Below are 18,694 nucleotides of genomic sequence, written 5' to 3' on the forward strand. Positions count from 1 at the left end.
CTTCATCTTTCCCAAATCAGTCATGGAGAATTCTTTCATCATTGAATCCTTAAATTCTCCAAGCATAGAATCTGAATTTCCAGTGTAAATCAAATCATCAACATAGAGACTTACCAGCAATACTTCTTCGTTCTTCTTTTTCACGAACAGAGTGTGTTCACAGTAACACTTCTCAAACCCCTCCCTTAAGAAGTATCCTTCGATACGACTGTACCAAGCCGGAAAAGAAGTCTACGCCTTGTTTCTGGTGATATCCTTTAGCAACCAATCTCGCCTTGAATTTGTCGATCTGCCCTCTCTCGTTGAGCTTGGTTTTAAAAATCCATTTCACCCCAATCACTTTCACTCTTTCTGGTAACTCCATCAGTTCCCATGTGTTGTTTTCTTCAATCGATGAGATTTCTGCTTCCATTGCTTTCCTCCAAACCTTTTCTCTTACAGCTTCCTCAAAGCTTTCGGGATCCTCAGCTGCGATAAACATTGCGAATGTATCATCTCCATCCTCAGTGATAACAAAGTTTGCAGTTTTAGCATTCCCAGCTACATAATCTTTCATCCAAATCGGAGCCTGCCTTGATCTCCCAGACCGTCTCACTTCCTGATTTGGTTGCTGCTCTTCTACTTCCTCTGTGTTATCACCATCATAGTGCATATCTCTTAGAAGAATCTCATCACTTACCCTTAAAACATCTCTTTTCTGTCTCTATCTCTCCCACTCTTGTCAAATACCTCAAGCTTCCAACTAATTGCTTGTACATCGTTGAGTCTACCGCTTCTCCTGCTCCCACCTTTGACAATTTGTGGCCCGGAACAATTGGATTCCTCACTGGATTACATTCCTCCATACCATATTTCTTCAACATTTCTTCTGCATACTTTCGTTGATTGATGAATATTCCATGTTCATCTTGAATCACCTCAACTCCCAAGAAAAACTTCATCTTTCCCAAATCAGTCATGGAGAATTTTTTCATCATTGAATCCTTAAATTCTCCAAGCATAGAATCTGAATTTCCAGTGTAAATCAAATCATCAACATAGAGACTTACCAGCAACACTTCTTCGTTCTTCTTTTTCACGAACAGAGTGTGTTCACAGTAACACTTCTCAAACCCCTCCCTTAAGAAGTATCCTTCGATACGACTGTACCAAGCCCTCGGAGCTTGTTTTAAGCCATACAAGGCTTTCTTCAGCTAATAGACCTTGTCTTCTTCATCCTTCACTTCGAATCCCTTAGGCTGCTCGACGTATACATCTTCTTCTAACTCTCCGTGCAGGAAGGCACTCTTAACATCGAGCTGGTATACCTTCCATGCTTTCTCCGCAGCCAAAGCTAGTATCGATCTGATGGTATCCCATTTGGCCACCGGAGCAAAGACTTCCTAGTAGTCTACGCCTTGTTTCTGGTAATACCCTTTAGCAACCAATCTCGCCTTGAATTTGTCGATCTGCCCTCTCTCGTTGAGCTTGGTTTTAAAAATCCATTTCACCCCAATCACTTTCACTCCTTCTGGTAACTCCATCAGTTCCCATGTGTTGTTTTCTTCAATCGATGAGATTTCTGCTTCCATTGCTTTCCTCCAAACCTTTTCTCTTACAGCTTCCTCAAAGCTTTCGGGATCCTCAGCTGCGATAAACATCGCGAATATATCATCTCCATCCTCAGTGATAACAAAGTTTGCAGTTTTAGCATTCCCAGCTACATAATCTTTCATCCAAATCGGAGCCTGGCTTGATCTCCCAGACCGTCTCACTTCCTGATTTGGTTGCTGCTCTTCTACTTCCTCTGTGTTATCACCATCATCATTCTCTTCTTCTGCAACTGTTTCTTCTAGAGTATCTCCTGGATTTTCAACTTCTTTTTCTTCATCAGAATCCAATTCTGTATCACTCCACACCAGTTCTTTGTCTTGGCTTGTTCCTGTCCAATCCCATCCTTTGGACTCATCGAACTGCACATCTCTACTTATCACAATCTTCTTCGTCTCCGGATTGTATAGACGATAGGCCTTAGACTCCTTACTCAGTCAAACATCACACACTTAGCACTTTTTTCATCAAGCTTGATCCTTCTTTCATATGGAATCATGGCATACGCAATACACCCGAAGATCCTAAGATGTTCCACAGTTGGTTTGTGATTGCTCCATTTCTCCTGAGGTGTCACATCTTCTAACGCAGCTGATGGACTTCGATTCAGTATATGCACTGCATATTGAACAGCTTCTGGCCAGAACCTTCGTGGCACCGATTTTTCCAATAGCAAGCATCTAGTCATGTTCATGACACTCCGATTTTTTCTATATTCTCTCCGCCTCTGCTCGAAAATTCTTAAATGTGCTCGAAAATAAGTCCAGCATTTCCTACTAAAATCATCGATGAAATTAATGATATACTTCTTACCACCAGCTGATGTTGGGGAGATGGGTCCGCATATGTCGCTATGGACCAACTGCAGTCCACGAGTGGATTTCCATAGGCTCTTCTTAGGGATGCTCTCACGAATTTGCTTACCCCTCATACAAATTTCGCATAGACCGGCTTCAGATTCATCTTGGTCGAGCTTTGTAATGCCATTCACCATTTGTTTCTCCACCAATGATCTCAGTCCCGTATGACTAAGATGCCCAAGCCTCTTGTGCCATATCTGAACCGGCTTCTCCATTACTTGCAGGCACTTGGTTTCCACAGTTTCTCTTGCCTCTTTCACTCTTGCTTGGACGATGAACATTCGATTCTTTGTCATGGTAGTGCGCAGGACCAGTCTCTTGAATTGTTTGTTCCAGATCTCACACACATCTTCATCAATGACAACCTTCAAGCCCTTTTGTTGCAGTTGTCCCAGACTGAATAAATTATTTTTCAGACCTGGGACATAGTAAACCGATGTGATTACTGAGATAGAGCCATTGATCTCCAGTCGCAGATTTCCTCTTCCTTCTACCATCATCCTCCTGTCATCACCTAACTTCACATTTTGGCGGAAGGAACTATCTAGTTCAACAAACTAGTCTTTGTTCCCGCACATATGGTTGCTACACCCCGAATCTAGGAACCATATGTGTTCTTCTCCCTTAATTTCGTCGATGTGCGCCATGAGCAGCATATCTTCCTCCATCTCCACGAAATTGGCTTCCTTTTCCCATTCTGGACATTCGGACTTGTAATGTCCTTTTTTGTGACATTTGAAACACTCCACATGTTCCTTGTTGTAGCCCGAGCTTCCACCTCCACGACCTTGGTATCCTCCTCTTCCTCTTCCTCGATATGGAGATCTACCATGGCCTCTTCCTCCTTCCGGTTTCCACTGGCTTTCCACCTTCAACGCGTGTTCTTCTCCTGTGTGTCGACTCAGATTCTGCTCATGAACCATCAATGAGCTTTGTAATCCATCAACACTCATCTCATTGATGTTCTTTGATTCTTCGATCGCACACACCATGTATGTGTATTTTTCAGTAAGTGTACGCAAGATCTTCTCGACCACTTTGGAATCCGGCATCTCCTCTCCAAGGTTTCTCATATCGCATTACTCTTGAGACATATTGTTCGATCACCTCTCCTGCCCTCATCTCAAGAACTTCGAAGCTTCTTCTCAGCCTCTGCAGCTGCGCACTCTTGACTCTGTCATCGCCTTGATATTTCTTTTTCATCGAATCCCACAGCTCCTTCAATGTTTCCTTCTTCAGAATTGTTTTGAGAATTGTCTTGTCGATTGATGCGAACAAGTAATTCTTCACCTTGTGATCCTTCACGATCCTCTCTACACGCTCCGTTCTTTGTGCGCCATTCAGGATCACGTTCGGTTCCGGTTGACTGATCCCTGTCTCGATAAGATCCCACCACTCCTTGGATCTCAGCAAGTTTTCCATGAGCATTGCCCAATGCTCATAGTCTCCGTCGAACTTGGGGATAATCACAGAATCTTTTTCACTCATTTCTCTCTTATACCAGGCTCGTGACAAGCTCTGATACCACTTGTTACTTTGTAAAGCTATTCAGTTTTGAAAACAGAGGAACAAAGTTTGACTGAATGCTTCACGATATCATTATTCTCAAGAGATTGACTCTTAAATAGACCTTACAACGTGCAGCTACAAAATAGGAACTAAACAACTGAAACAAATTGACTCCTACAAGTCAGGAGACTTATTCAAAACGATTGAAACATTCAAACTTGACCAATTGACTCTAATTGATTCTTCAATTTTGTCGAACAGCTTTCTTTGACATCCCGAGTTTTATCAGAATGGTTCCAAGTGATTTGAACGTTGGGTCATCGGGTTGAATTCCGGATGAAACCATCTCTTTGAAAGTCTCAACAGCTTCTTTGAATCTTCCGTCTAAAGCGTATAAAACGAGAACGTGTTGTAACTCAACGGATCAGTTCGAATCTTCATCTCTCTCATCTGTTTTGCTATCTGAGTCGCTTCTTCGAACCTTCCATTCTTCTTGTACATACATAACATCATCCCGAAGGTGAACTCGTTTGCTTCTCTTCTCTGTTTCATGCTTTCGAATATAGCTTCCATTTTTCTCACCATTGATGTTTCACTATACAGGTTGTTGATGTATCTACATCCGGATACTATGTCTTGCTACATGATTGAAGAAGCTTTCGGTATATTGCTTCAGCTTCATTTAAGTAACCGACTTTAGTGTAGAGCTTGATCAGAGAATTGTATATAAACGAGTTGTATTTTGTCAAATTTAAACAATCTTTTGCAAAATTGAACCAACTTTTTCATTTAAATTGAAATAGTTGTTTTTCTTATGGATATTTAAGGTGTTCCGGGTAAACATACTTTATCCGAACCGAACCAAAAATAAATTCGATTTTATTAATTCAGCTCTCCATTCAAATAGCCAAACTTAATTCGAACCGAAATTCCAAAATACTTGAATGGATCCTAGAATCCCTTAAACAGACTACTCATAACTGAACAGAACCAATCCAAACTCGAACGGGTATCCTAATGGCCCAACTGTAGGCTCTAGGATCGAAGAGTGATAGTTTTATCTAATTAAGTAACTTAAGTTAATATGGTGCAGAAAATAGGGATTCTTACAATTGTTATGTAACATCATATATGTCTCTTCAACATCCTCCCTGACTTTAGACGTTTTGTCGAGTGGAAATTTATTCCCAAAATAAATGGGGAGAGTGGGTTCGCTGACTCCGTCTCAACCACATGACTCGATAACCGATCAATAAATGTCTTTCTAAATCTTTGGTTGGTGTCCACAAAAACAAAATTATTTTCCCATTTTACTCATTTTTGCTTCTTTTTAAATAAAAAATAATTCATATATATGAAGAAGAATTGCCAAGAATTTTTCTTTTATAAAGACAAGTGAGTAAGCAATACATATCGATCACTTACCATTCAACAAACAAAACGTATTTGTTTCCAAAAGAAAATAATTGTCATGAGTCGAAACAAGTCTTATTGGTTTGGTGTTACCATCTATTTCTTAGTTTCTTGTCACCCTTTTATAAACACCTTTGCTTCTCCCACACAGTCCTTGTGCCGCAACGACCAAAGGGATGCTCTTTTAGAGCTAAAAGAAGAGTTATCAATCCATTCCAGAAACAGCGCTCCTGTACCAACAATTTCATGGAACAAGCGCGTCGACTGCTGTTCTTGGAAGGGTGTGAAGTGTAATGCTATCTCCGGAGAGGTGATATCACTAAAACTTGGTGACCCCTCTACATTCAACAGCTCTTGGAAATCTAGCAGTGGTCTTTTTAAACTCAAAATCTTCTTCACCTAGATCTTTCATCTTTAGGTCTCCAAGGGGAGATTCCTTCTTCCATTGGAAATCTTTCTCATCTCACATATCTTGATCTTTCTTTCAATCAATTAGTTGGTGAAGTTCCGGCTTCAATCGGTAACCTAAACCAACTAGGATACATGGATCTTTCAGATAATAATCTCAAAGGTAATATTCCTACTTCATTTGCCAACTTATCCAAGCTTTCTGAATTGCACCTCCGTGAAAATCAATTCACGGGTGGCGATATAGTATTAGCCAACTTAACCAGCTTATCCATTATAGTCCTCTCCTTCAATTACTTCAAATCCGCCATTTCTGCTGACCTTAGTGGACTCCACAACTTAGAGCGATTTTGGGTGTATAACAACTCATTTTTCGGACCTTTTCCCTCATTCTTGCTCACGATTCCTTCGTTAGTCGATATTGATTTAAGTGAAAACCAATTCGAGGGACCTATTGATTTTGGGAATACCTCTTCATCATCTAAGTTGACAGAGTTAGATCTCAGCCATAACAATTTCGGAGGACGAGTCCCTAGTTCTATATCAAAATTAGTCAATCTCGATAACTTAGATCTTAGCCACAACAATTTAGGAGGGCAAGTCCCTAGCTATATATCAAAATTACGCAATCTCTTATCTTTAGATCTCAGCCATAACAATTTCGGAGGACGAGTCCCTAGTTCTATATCAAAATTAGTCAATCTCGATTACTTAGATCTTAGCCACAACAATTTAGGAGGGCAAGTCCCTAGCTATATATCAAAATTACGCAATCTCTTATTTTTAGATCTCAGCCATAACAATTTCGGAGGACGAGTCCCTAGTTCTATATCAAAATTAGTCAATCTCGCTAACTTAGATCTTAGCCACAACAATTTAGGAGGGCAAGTCCCTAGCTATATATCAAAATTACGCAATCTCTTATCTTTAGATCTCAGACATAACAATTTCGGAGGACGAGTCCCTAGCTCTATATCACAATTAGTCAACCTCAGTTCCCTTGATCTTTCCTACAACAAGTTGGAAGGTCAAGTACCTCAATGTATATGGAGATCTTCTAAGTTATATTCAGTGGACCTTTCTTATAATTCTTTCAGCAGTTTCGGCATAATTCTAGAACCCACAAAGCACCAATTAGTAAGAGACTGGGATCTTAGTTCAAATTCACTCCAAGGACCAATTCCCCAATGGATCTGCAATTTCAAATATTTTTCCTTCTTAGATTTTTCCAACAACCATCTCAATGGCTCAATTCCACAATGTTTGAAGAATTCTACTGATTTCAACATGTTAAATCTTCGAAACAACAGTCTAAGTGGATTTATGCCAGATTTATGCATCGATGGCTCACAGTTGCGATCACTTGATGTCAGCCTCAACAATTTCGTGGGGAAACTTCCAAAATCTTTGATCAACTGCGAGTGGATGGAGTTTCTAAATGTGAGAGGAAACAAGATCAAAGACACGTTTCCGTTTTGGTTGGGATCTCTACAATACCTAAAGGTTCTTGTGCTGCGATCAAATGCTTTCTATGGTCCAGTCTATAACTCCTCTGCCTATTTAGGGTTTCCAAGTATGAGGATCATTGACATATCTAATAACAACTTTATTGGATCATTGCCACAAGACTATTTTGCCAATTGGCCTGAAATGTCAAAGGTATGGATTAAAGAAGACTACATGGAGTCCGATTACATGGTCACTTTCTCTATGTATGAGTCGATCGATTTGGTGTATAAGGGAGTAGATACTGATTTTGTTCGGATCTTTCAAGCCTTCAAAGCCATTGATTTTTCAGGAAACCTATTCTCCGGAGATATCCCTGAATCTGTTGGTCTATTGAGCGAATTGCGTCTTCTCAACTTGTCAGGCAATGCATTCACAGGCAATATCCCACCGTCCTTGGCAAATATTACAAAGCTCGAGACATTAGACCTATCGCGAAATAACTTGTCAGGTGAAATTCCTCAAGGTCTCGGGAATCTCTCATCTCTGTCCAACATCAACTTCTCCCACAATCATCTTGAGGGATTGGTGCCTAGGAGCACACAGTTTGGAACTCAAACTTGTTCTTCATTCATGGGTAACCCCGGACTCTATGGCCTCGAGGAAATTTGTCGAGAAAGCCATCATGTCCCCGTTCCTACTACATCTCAGCAACACGAGGAATCTTTGTCAGAAACGAAAGAGCCAGTGCTGAACTGGATAGCAGCCGCGATAGCGTTTGGACCTGGTGTGTTTTGTGGATTAGTGATCGGGCATATATTTACTTCATACAAGCATGAGTGGTTTATTATATCTCGTTAAGCCCATCTCTCTCGCGGTTTCGTCAAGTTTGTACTCCCGTAATTAGTTCGCCAGGTGTTTATTCTTTTCACTTCGTATCGTGGTTGTCTTATAAACAGTGTCAATGTTATAAACTTTAATGTTCTCACCATTTTATGTAATATGGTCCATGTTGGTTGCATATGTTTGTCAGTTATAAAGCGTTAACAAAGTGTCTTGAAAATGATGTTTCTTTTACAATATCTCATAGCCATACATTTATCTCTAATTTGAGTCTAAAAATCTTCATCTTAGTTGATTCATTGCATATTTGCATATATTTAGATCATTTATAATATGATCTTGTATTATGTTGGAATTAGGATGAACAAAACAGATGTAGAGTCTCTATTACAGAAACAGAGGAGATAAATCCAAAAATCGTATCGGCCACAATGTAATTCTTCACAGGGGAGACTTGCTGAGAAAGAAGATAAACCTTGAAGAGTGGCTTTTGCTCTTTCTTCACCTTATGACCTATAATTAATAATAAACCCATTTCCCACGGCATTACTTGGGATCATTACTTGTATAATCATGAAGAAATCAAATCTCCCGCTTCCATAGTCTTTATAACGGTTTTTATATACATAGAGTAGAGACACAGCTAAAAATCTACCAAAAATTGTCAACACTAAAGCTCGTCCTCGCAATCTTCAATCCCAACAAGAGATGAGAGAGTTGAGATCCATAATTCTAATCCTCGCTTAATCTCTTTTTTCCTAATTTCTTCGATCTTACGAACAGCTTTTTTCGACATCCCAAGTTTTATCAAAATGGTTCCAAGTGATTTGAACGTTGAGTCATCAGGTTGAATTCCAGATGACACCATCTCTTTGAATGTCTCAACAGCTTCTTTGAATCTTCCGTCTAAAGCATATAAACCGAGAACGCTGTTATAACTCAACGGATCAGTTAGAATCCTCATCTCTCTCATCTGTTTTGCTATCTGAGTCGCTTCTTCAAACCTACCGTTCTTCTTGTACATACATAACATCATCGCGAAGGTAAACTCGTTTGCTTCTCTTCTCTGTTTCATGCTTTCGAATATAGCTTCCGCTTTTCTCACCATCGATCTTTGACTATACAGGTTGATCATACAATTTGATGTATATACATCCGGATACTGTGTCTCGTTACACGATCGAAGAAGCTTTCTGTATATTGCTTCAGCTTCATCTAAGTACCCGACTTTAGTGTAGAGCTTGATCAGAGAATTGTATATAACAGAGTTTTCCGGAATTCCAGCTTCTTTCATCGCTTCTACATAACTCATAGCTTGCTGAACGTTTCCAGTATCCGCAAAAGCATTGATCAAGACGCCATATACAACAACATCGGGTTCGATATTGTACTCAACCATCTCTTTATACACTTCCTCTGCCATATTGAGCTGACCCAGTTTCACAAAGCTCGAAATCACAGCACAGTAAGGTATACAATCGCTCACATATCCCGTCTCTCTCATTTTTTCCAGGTAGCATTTGGCTTTATCAGGCATGTCGGCGCTCGCAAGGATCTGGACGAGAGTATTATATGTACACTTATCCGGTGTGACCCCATAACTCATCATGCTCTCAAATAACTCACACGCCTTTTCACAGCTTTTACTAATTCCATAAGCTTTGATCATTACGTTGTACTCAAGAACTGTTCTCTTATTTACTTCTTGGCAGCAGATAAATACCCTCTCGGCTTCTGATAAATATCCACGCTCACCATATGCATCAATGTTGGCTGAATAGCCTTCAGAACTCATATTACCCGCAACATGAAACCTTTTGAACCATGACCATGATTTCTCAAGCATCTCTGCTTCTATATACATTCTAGTGAGAGCAGATTGTGTATACTCATCAATCTCAACATCATTATCATCCATCTCTGCTATAAGCTCTTCAGCTTCCTTAACCATATGTCTAATCGAGAATGCATAGAGGAGAGTGCGGTAACTTACAGGATCCGGTTTAAGCCCAGCGCCTTTCATTTCCTTGAAGTAGGTCCCTGCCCTTTCTATATCGTTGTTCTTCGTGTGAAGTGAAATCAGAATGTTATATGTTCTTGTATCAGGTGCGCAATGAAACTTCATTGTTTTCATCAAAGAAGTGACTTCACCAAACTGACCATTATTGCCATAAACATGAATCATGGTATTAAAAGTCACTGTGGTTGGAACAATCCCTTCTTCTAGCATCCTCTTGAACGTCTCTGAAGCCTCTTTTATCTGACCGGACTTACCATACGTATCAATCATCGTGTTGTAAGTATAAGAGCTCAAGCAAACATGTGAATCCGCCTTGTTTTCGTCACACGACCATTTCTTGAAAAACTCCTCCGCTTTTTGAAACTCTCTTGCCTTTTTATACATTTGAAGAACAATCCCCGTCGTAACTTCATCAGGCTGCATCCCAATCTTACTCATCTTCCCTAGCCAACAAAGCGCATGTACTTTAAGCCCGCCTTTGCTATAAACATCGATGAGAGTCCCATACGTCGAATTAATCGGCTTGATACCTTTCCTAATCATTTCATCCCACAAACTCTGCACATACCTCCATTTACAAGCTTTCCCAAGTATCCGAAGCATGATATTATAATGAATCACATTCAATTCATAACAACCCTTACTCTTAAACCACTCGAAAATCTCCACCGCTCTCTCCCACCGCGTCTGCTCCTTTAAAATAATCGTCCTCTCCTTGTTACTAAGCTTCTCTGACCACGGACTCAACGCATCTTCAACATCCTCAATACAATCCAAAGCCTCTAGAATAGCGGGAATACATCCTCCGTAACTCAGACGTTTCGTCGAACACTTGGTGTGCACTTTACCAACCATACCATTCCCTCCAAACCCGCCATCTTTACTTCTCCTATCAACAAACCCATAACTAAAACCTGATTTTCCGACGCTGCCATTACCTGGGTTTACAAAAAGTAAGTTTTTTCCGGCGACAACTTCATGAGCAACAGTACCACAACCTCGGTCGCCATTTCTGGTGCTTCTCTGTGGTCCTTTGTCACTCTCGTGAGTTCCTGGTACGTAATTCTGCTTCACTTTCTTGACGGATGGGAATTTATCGAGAGGCGAAATCGGTAAGGTTTTTGTAGAACAGAGAACATGTAAGCTACTTCCATCTAAACGAAGATTCAACAACATTTTTCAACTGCAACGAGCATTAGTTTATTCACGAGAGAAAAGGAAAAGAATTTGCACTGCTAATTGCGACGACGGTGGTATATACTTCTCCGGCGAACGTGATTCTCTGTTGAATTCCGACGTGGTTTTTTTCTGGCAAAGTTGCAAATGGATAAAATTGCGCGCGCAAAGGACCTTAAGACATTTAGGGGTTAAATTGATAATTTCGTAATAGTTTAAGTCCTTAAAGGAAATAAAAAGCTGTAATCTCCCGAAGTATTTTTATTTGGGAAAAATGTCGTTTTATCTCCCAACTTTCAAAAAGTGGCCAATCAATACGTCAACTTCATATGTGGCCATTTAAAACATGAAATAAACGTTGACTAACGTTTGAGACATGAAAATTCGTTGACCAGGCCAAAATAGACATGCCGTTATCAGTCGTTAACGGAACCTCTAACGCCCGTTATCACCCGTAACAACTCTGTTAATCAACTTTCAAATTGTGGCCATTTTAAACATCAACTTCATATATGGCCATTCAAAACATGAACTAAACGTTGACTAACAATTTGAGACATGAGAATTCGTTCACTAGGCCAAAATAGACATGTCTTAATCAGTCATTAACAGAACCTATAATACTTGTTATTACCCGTTATCGATTCTGTTAGTCTGCCAAAAACGACGTCGTTTTGAAAATAATCGAGAGGAAATCAGGACAAATTTTTTGTTTAAAGCATAATCCAAGGACATGGTTTGATATATAGATAATCATAGAGCCAGTAATTGGAAGTAAACATCGTTTATATATTTGTTTTAAATCTAAAAAGGAATCATGGAAGCAAACTTGTAGACCCATCATAGGACTAAATGTAGCTTTTCTGAAATGGAGATGGAGATAATAGGACTATTCATCTTGTTTGAGCTGTTGTAGAAATAGATTTGGGGATTTGGTGTTTTCATTTGGGAAAAATCTTGATTTTCTCTCGATTTTCCTCAAAACGAAGTCGTTTTGGACATACTAACAGAGTCGTTAACGGGTGATAACGGATGTTATAGGTTCTTTTAACGAATGGTGGCGACATGTCTATTTTGGCCTGGTCAACGAATTCTAATGTTTCAAATGTTAGTCAACGATTAATTCATGTTTTAAATGGCCACATATGAAATTGATGTTTAAAATGGCCACAATTTGAAAGTTGACTAACAGAGTTGTGAGGAGTGATAACGGGCGTTAGAGGTTCCGTTAACGATTGATAACGGCATGTCTATTTTGGCCTGGTCAACGAATTTCCATGTCTCAAACGTTAGTCAACGTTTATTTCATGTTTTAAATGGCCACATATGAAGTTAACGTATTGATTGGCCACTTTTTGAAAGTTGGGAGATAAAACGACATTTTTCCCATTTTTATTTATACAAAACAACTCGTTATAAAATTTGTTTTCCAAGTATTCCCAAACTTTTATCATATGCACATAAAAAACCATGAAAAACAGATACTGCAATTCTGTTTTTCTACTCCACATTTAACCTCCAAACTTCGTTACACAAATATCCAATCCTAGAGAGGATCTCTTTTAACATCTCAAGCAATGTAGACACATTCGAAGGAAGCTCGCTTCTTCTTAGCTTACATGTACTTCTTGAACCAGTAACCGATGTTTAGAAAGCTTTTCAAAATTGGTCTGTCATCTGTGGTCTGTGCACACAAATGTGTTTTCAAAACGCTATGTAATGAAAAAATATGCTTTAATTTTAGCTGTGAATTTTTACCTATCAAGGGGATGATTATCGTTGGGGAATACTAAAACTTTAATCTGGACTCCTTTCTTCTTCAATGCTCGCATGTATTACATTGCTGGAGACTAACACATGAAACTGAAGACTGAAGTAAGTACTGATTCGGTGTTCAGTACAAAGAAAAGAAATTGAAGACTGAAGTAAGTACTTGGCCAATCAAGTGAGTTGTCAGAAATCCACCATGAGAACCACCTAATAGTGATATTCTTGATGCATCTGAAAATCCCATGTCAATGGCGTAATCAACAGCTGTGAGCACATCTTTCATGTCCATGAGGAAATTAGGCAGTTTTCAGATCCATGAGGAAGAGATAGACGGATAGATAGAAGAAGAAAAATGAAACTGCAGGTTGCATACATACTTGAGAACCAACTTTCCCAGGAAGAGACTGCAAAGCATCCTCACCAAATCCTAACGAACCCCTTCCACCAATGAACACATAATACATCAAAGAAAAGTTAAGAGTCTTGAAAACTATAACCTGGTGGAAAAATTTAGAAGCTTAGAACCTGTAATTTACAATCAGAAGACTGTTTCCAATCGAGGAGAGATAAGCCAGGTTGTTGGAGAAGCTGGTTGGAGAAAGAGAATGAGGGCCTCCATGAATAACAACAACTAGAGGATCACATTTCTCGCTCTTAGAACATGATACATATATAGCTTCAATGGGTTTCTTGGCCCCTGCCATTGGTTAAATTTGAAATGGTCAGAACATGTATACAGCTAAACGTGAACAAGGAACACTAGCAGATAGTAATCATATCGCATACAATCTTCTATTCGCATTGAAATCAATGTCTTAAACTAAGAGTAAATTACCTTCTGTAAGATCTTCAGGAAGATTCACTGGACTACTACACACTATTCACAAAAGAAAAATCATATGTCTCAAGTCTGCATGTGTTTAATAGGAAGTAAGTAATTATGATACAAGAAGATGTTCAAAGATGTTACCAGCAACAATATCATCACCATCTAATGCCAAGATGTTCCATGAATGATTTAAATCACTAGGGCTGACCCGCGACACTTCCCCTCTGCAATTCTCTTGATAGTTACATCATTACTTAGTGACAGCAGAACATTTTCTATAGTTACATCATTACTTAGTGACAGCAGAACATTTTCTATAATTACAAATCTCCTGTAAAATGTGTTGTAGCTCATCAAATTTACAGCAAGTATTACTTGACAGCTGCATCAAAAGGAACACAATACAAGAGTATGTTCATCTGATAGCCACGGATCACTTAGAAGCCTGGAACTGTAGAGCCTTCACTACCTAAATCTGCAATTGACACATAGCAAACATTGCCTAAGAACCTACATTAATGTAAGTATGTAACCAGTTTCAGTTTATGTGAGCAACAGAGAAAAAGGAAACACATTGAGACGCCACAAAACTTTAAATTTCTCTAATTACAGAGTAATTTCATCACTAAACTGAGAAAGAAAAAAGTGGGTAATCAATGAAATTGAGGTTACCAGAATCAGACTTGAAAAACCCAAGCTTTGTCAATGTTGGATTGTTGGGGATACACATGAACTCTTCAAGTAACTTCGATTCTGCAGAATCATACTCTTCCTCAGTTCCAGAAGAATCCATGGACGCAACTCTTCGATTTCGTTTGCAACTGTAATGAGGATAAATCAAATTTGTAGCTAAGCGAATAAAGTTTTGACATTTACTCCAGAAATCAGTAGTGATTGAGATTAGGATTAACCCAAGGAAGAAGACGATGCGAGTGGAAGTCAACCCCACAAATAGTTGACCAACCTAAGTAATTTATTTTCTTTGTATTTGTTGTTTTTCCCCATATTTTCTTGGAATTTATGTAATAGCCCATAATAAAATAATAATAATCAATTTGTCCCAAATAAACTAATTTGTTTTTTCTTCGGCAAATCAAATATATTGATATCAGAAAAAGATTACATGATACATAAACATCTCAAAACAAATGTTTACGTAAATACAGGAAATCATTACAATTTCGATGAAGAATTGGAGAGTAACCATGTTATCTTTAGACTTGGCTAATAGATATAATCTGTTATGTCTCTCATTCACATACTTTTTCTTGGCTATCAGTTTATACCTGAAACCCCAAAATGTTTTTGGCATTACTTTAAATAATAAATGTGGAATCAAAGTTGTAAGAGATGATTCTGGATCTCGTATCTTCATTGAAATCATTATATTTGTCCCAAATAAACTAATATTTATCGATTTTACCCAAGAAAAACTAATAATATTCTCTTTTTGTTTCATTATATTAAATGTTTTTTTCAATTTCATATTATAAATTTTTTACAAGTTTCTATACAAAATATCTAATTCATTTGGGTTTTTAATTAGTAATATTATATTATGTAATACTTCTTATGTTTGGTTGAATTGTTTAAATTATATATTAATATATTTTTTAATGTGGATACAACAAAGTTAATATATAAAAAAATCTCACATTTTATCTAAAACATTTAATAAGCAGAAGCGACAAAGTAATTTATAATTCATCAAATTATATCAAAGGATGAAGATGCGCTGGATTGTGCGGAAAAGAAATTTTTGTTTTTACGTACTAGATTTTCACAGTTAGATCGCTATCTTCCAAAATTAAATGTAGTAAAGGCCGGTCGAAGTCCAAACAATTTAAGAACATTGTGTCCTTGAGTTTTCACAGTTAGCCTGCTATCTTCCAAAATTAAATGTTGTAAGGACCGGTCGAAGCCCAAACAATTTAAGAACATTATGCCCTTACTTTTTCACAGTTAGGCCGCTATCTTCTATAATTAAATGTTGTAAGGACCGGTCCAAACCCAAACGATTTAGGAACATTACATTATATGTAAAATATTTAGTGAAATATGACTCTAATATTGTTTGTTTTTCTTAAACCTGTACTAATTATTGGTAGATTTCAATTCTAATATTTTTACTACATCAAAAAAAGTTTGTGTTATTATTAATCTTAATAATTGTTTTTCTACTTGTAATTTGTTTTAGAAAGATATTGATTATATAAAAAAATTGTTTTTGAGATATAATGTTAAAAATTTACAAAATTAGTAAAATCTCTCTATAAATTAATAATAAATACTTTATCGATAAATTAATACTTCTATAAATTAATAGAATTTCTCGGTCTCGATTTTATTAATTTATAGAGTTTTTACTGTATTTTGAGTGGTTAGTTTTTAGATTATAAATTATAGATCTTGATTTTTGAGGTTTGGATTTTGTAAAAGAGAGAAAAAAAAGGAAAAAGATAAAAAAAAAACATGTTTGAATCTAGAAATCAGTAATGATTGAGATTAGGGTTAATGGAAAGAAGAAGGCGATGGAAGTGGAAGTCAACTCCACAAATAGTTGACCAACCTCAGTAATTTATTTTCTTGGTATTTTCTGTTTTCCCCACATATTTTCTTGGTATTTAAGTAATAGCCCATAATAAAATAAAAATAATCAATCTGACCCACATTACCACATAAATTATTATTAATCGTTCTTACCCAAGAAAAACAAATAATATTCTCTATGTTTCATTATATAAAATGTTTTTTCCAATTTCATATTATCAGAATTTTACAAGTTTTTATACAAAATATTCAATTTATTTGTTTTTATTGGTAATATTATATTATTATGTAATATTTTTTACGATTGGTTGAATTGTTTAGGTTATATATTAATTTATGTTTTTAATGTATATATAACAAAAATATTACATAATAAATCTTGCAGTTTAGCTAAAACATCTAATAAGCTGACGTGACTGAATAATTTATAATTCATCAAATTATCTCATGTGGAGGTAAATTTTTTGCTAAATAAGTAAATATTAATGAGATTTTTCTTAGATTATAACCTTGGTTGAACTTTAAACAAAAAATCAATAAATAACCTTGGCTAAACAAATTTCAGAAATTTAAAATATTATGTTCGTGATCAAGAACAGAAAACTGATCTTATAGAACATTGCTAACATAAAATCTCATGTATCTTTACATCAAACTCCTTCAAATCTAAAAACAACAACAAAAAGAACATCACTAGAGATGGATCTCTCATCGGACAAAACCCCGAAGTTTCGTTTTTCACGGTCAACTTTAATCAAACTCCGATCGGAATCAAACCAAAAAGGGTTTTTCATTCATCGATCATAGTCATCATCTGTCTCCTTTAAAACAAAAGCTTCTCATCTTCTCTGGATCATAAGGAAGAGTCTAGAGCAGGAGCGTCGGAACCCTTCATGATTCTGAGTCTCTTACAAGATGAAGAGAACATGTCCCATGGAACATCACCAACCAACATCCAATCTCCATCTTTATCCTCGTATGTAGGCACAAATCCAGATCCTTTGTATCCTTCTCTCTCACAATATTCACCTATCGTGACTTTGAACATGTTCTCTAACGCCTTGAGAAGCTCGGGGTAGTTTTTGTATGTCTTGAGATCGATCTTGCGGAGGTAAGGAGCTCCGTCCATACTCACTTTCACGTAGCTCACACTGTTGTTGTTCTTACGGGAAGATCTCACCGGTGGCCAACCAACGATTTGAGTTCTGTAAATTGAGCAAAGAAAGATTAGTAAAACTATTCAAGAGCTAATAGTTTGAGAGAAGCCAATTTGAAACTCAGATCTCTACTTACTTGGTAGGAGGTGTAGATTCTTCTTCCTCACGAGTGTCCTCAAATTGACGCTTGTTGTTGCTTTTAACGCAAGAAACCTCTTGTTCTTCTTTGATTTCCTCTGTTCTTCCGGGTAATCCAAGACATAGCTCCGTGTCCTTAAGGTTAAGCTCGTTGACTTTCTCGTACGCCATTGCTTTTGGATCAATATCAATCTTTGTGTTTCCTTCTTGTGTGTTTTCTTGTGTTCTTTGTTGCTGTTGTGAATTTCTTGTTCTTGTTTCTTGTTCTTGTTCTTGGTGAGTTTGGTTGATGAGTTTAGAGAAATGGGGAGAGAGATATACTTATATATAAAGGAGCATCAAAGTTAGGGTTAAAGGAAGAGAGAGAAGAGTTGTCGGGAGCATGAAAGGCAAGAAAGAGGCAAGGGGACAAAAGTGGGACACGAAGCCTAAGGCCGCCCATGTGGACACGACTCTTTTGTTTAATTATTCCACGCTCCTCTTTTCCCTCCGCCAACTTTGTTCACGTTAACATCTTAGCCGTCCATCTCTCTTGCCTCTTCTTTTTCTTGCAAAGGATGTATGATAATTATAACCAAGAAAGAATATAAAAATGAATGAAATGATGAGAATTCTATCGGCCGACCCGGAATAAAAGCAAACAGAGATAAAATAAAGAGGTGTATTATTATAACATTCTATATACTGTTTCTTAAAGGTTTTTTTTTTTCTATTTCTTTTTTAAGGAGTGTATAGTGCAGGTTATAAAGAAAATATCAAGTGCTAATGATTGTTAATCCATTAATTGTTTTTTTTTTATAATTGTTAATCCATTTGTTGCATAATAAGTATTGTTAATTTATATTTAAATATAATGTGTTGTCTTAGAATTTGATGAGAAAGTTGATTTTTTTTTTTTAGTTTGCTTCTATTGATTGTTTAAAAAGGTAAAATAAATTTTTAACTTCAAAGATTAATAGATCTTTTTTTAATTGGTTAAAAGAAC

At 37.3% G+C, this 18,694-nt stretch overlaps 4 protein-coding genes across 13 annotated transcripts; 1 reads left to right on the forward strand and 3 right to left on the reverse strand.

The window, feature by feature from the left end:
* The first annotated feature begins 5,350 nt into the window (after positions 1-5,350).
* LOC110230002 (receptor-like protein 12) lies at positions 5,351-8,306 on the forward strand. Its single transcript, XM_021031456.1, is given in 2 exon segments — positions 5,351-5,752; positions 5,755-8,306. Coding segments are annotated over 2 exon segments (2,655 nt in total). The 5' UTR covers positions 5,351-5,430; the 3' UTR covers positions 8,088-8,306.
* Positions 8,307-8,615: 309 nt separating this feature from the next.
* Positions 8,616-11,517, reverse strand: LOC9321606 (pentatricopeptide repeat-containing protein At3g23020). The gene has a single exon (XM_002885494.2). It carries the CDS (start codon positions 11,263-11,265, stop codon positions 8,740-8,742), a length of 2,526 nt encoding a protein of 841 aa, XP_002885540.1. The 5' UTR covers positions 11,266-11,517; the 3' UTR covers positions 8,616-8,739.
* A 1,182-nt stretch (positions 11,518-12,699) lies between these two features.
* On the reverse strand, positions 12,700-14,914 carry LOC9321607 (acylamino-acid-releasing enzyme). Of its 10 annotated transcripts, none has more exons than XM_021030203.1 (9): positions 14,537-14,769; positions 14,240-14,339; positions 14,006-14,088; positions 13,871-13,912; positions 13,561-13,732; positions 13,413-13,473; positions 13,199-13,266; positions 13,024-13,115; positions 12,700-12,949 (listed from the first exon to the last, which is right to left on the reverse strand). In XM_021030203.1, the coding sequence occupies exons 2-7, from the start codon at positions 14,281-14,283 to the stop codon at positions 13,243-13,245; spliced, it is 426 nt and encodes a 141-aa protein (XP_020885862.1). In that variant the 5' UTR covers positions 14,284-14,339; positions 14,537-14,769; the 3' UTR covers positions 12,700-12,949; positions 13,024-13,115; positions 13,199-13,242. The 10 variants fall into 10 exon arrangements, 7 of the variants coding, with proteins under 7 accessions (XP_020885862.1, XP_020885861.1, XP_020885859.1 ...); XM_021030202.1 differs by having other exon boundaries at positions 13,024-13,128; XM_021030200.1 differs by having other exon boundaries at positions 13,199-13,311.
* Positions 14,915-17,039: 2,125 nt separating this feature from the next.
* Positions 17,040-17,995, reverse strand: LOC9321608 (auxin-responsive protein IAA2). Its single transcript, XM_002885496.2, has 2 exons — positions 17,708-17,995; positions 17,040-17,619 (listed from the first exon to the last, which is right to left on the reverse strand). The coding sequence occupies exons 1-2, from the start codon at positions 17,878-17,880 to the stop codon at positions 17,268-17,270; spliced, it is 525 nt and encodes a 174-aa protein (XP_002885542.1). The 5' UTR covers positions 17,881-17,995; the 3' UTR covers positions 17,040-17,267.
* Between the last annotated feature and the right edge of the window lie 699 nt (positions 17,996-18,694).

The sequence above is a fragment of the Arabidopsis lyrata genome (genome assembly GCF_000004255.2).
Source record: "Arabidopsis lyrata subsp. lyrata unplaced genomic scaffold ARALYscaffold_3, whole genome shotgun sequence".
In the NCBI taxonomy this organism is placed as follows: domain Eukaryota; kingdom Viridiplantae; phylum Streptophyta; class Magnoliopsida; order Brassicales; family Brassicaceae; genus Arabidopsis; species Arabidopsis lyrata.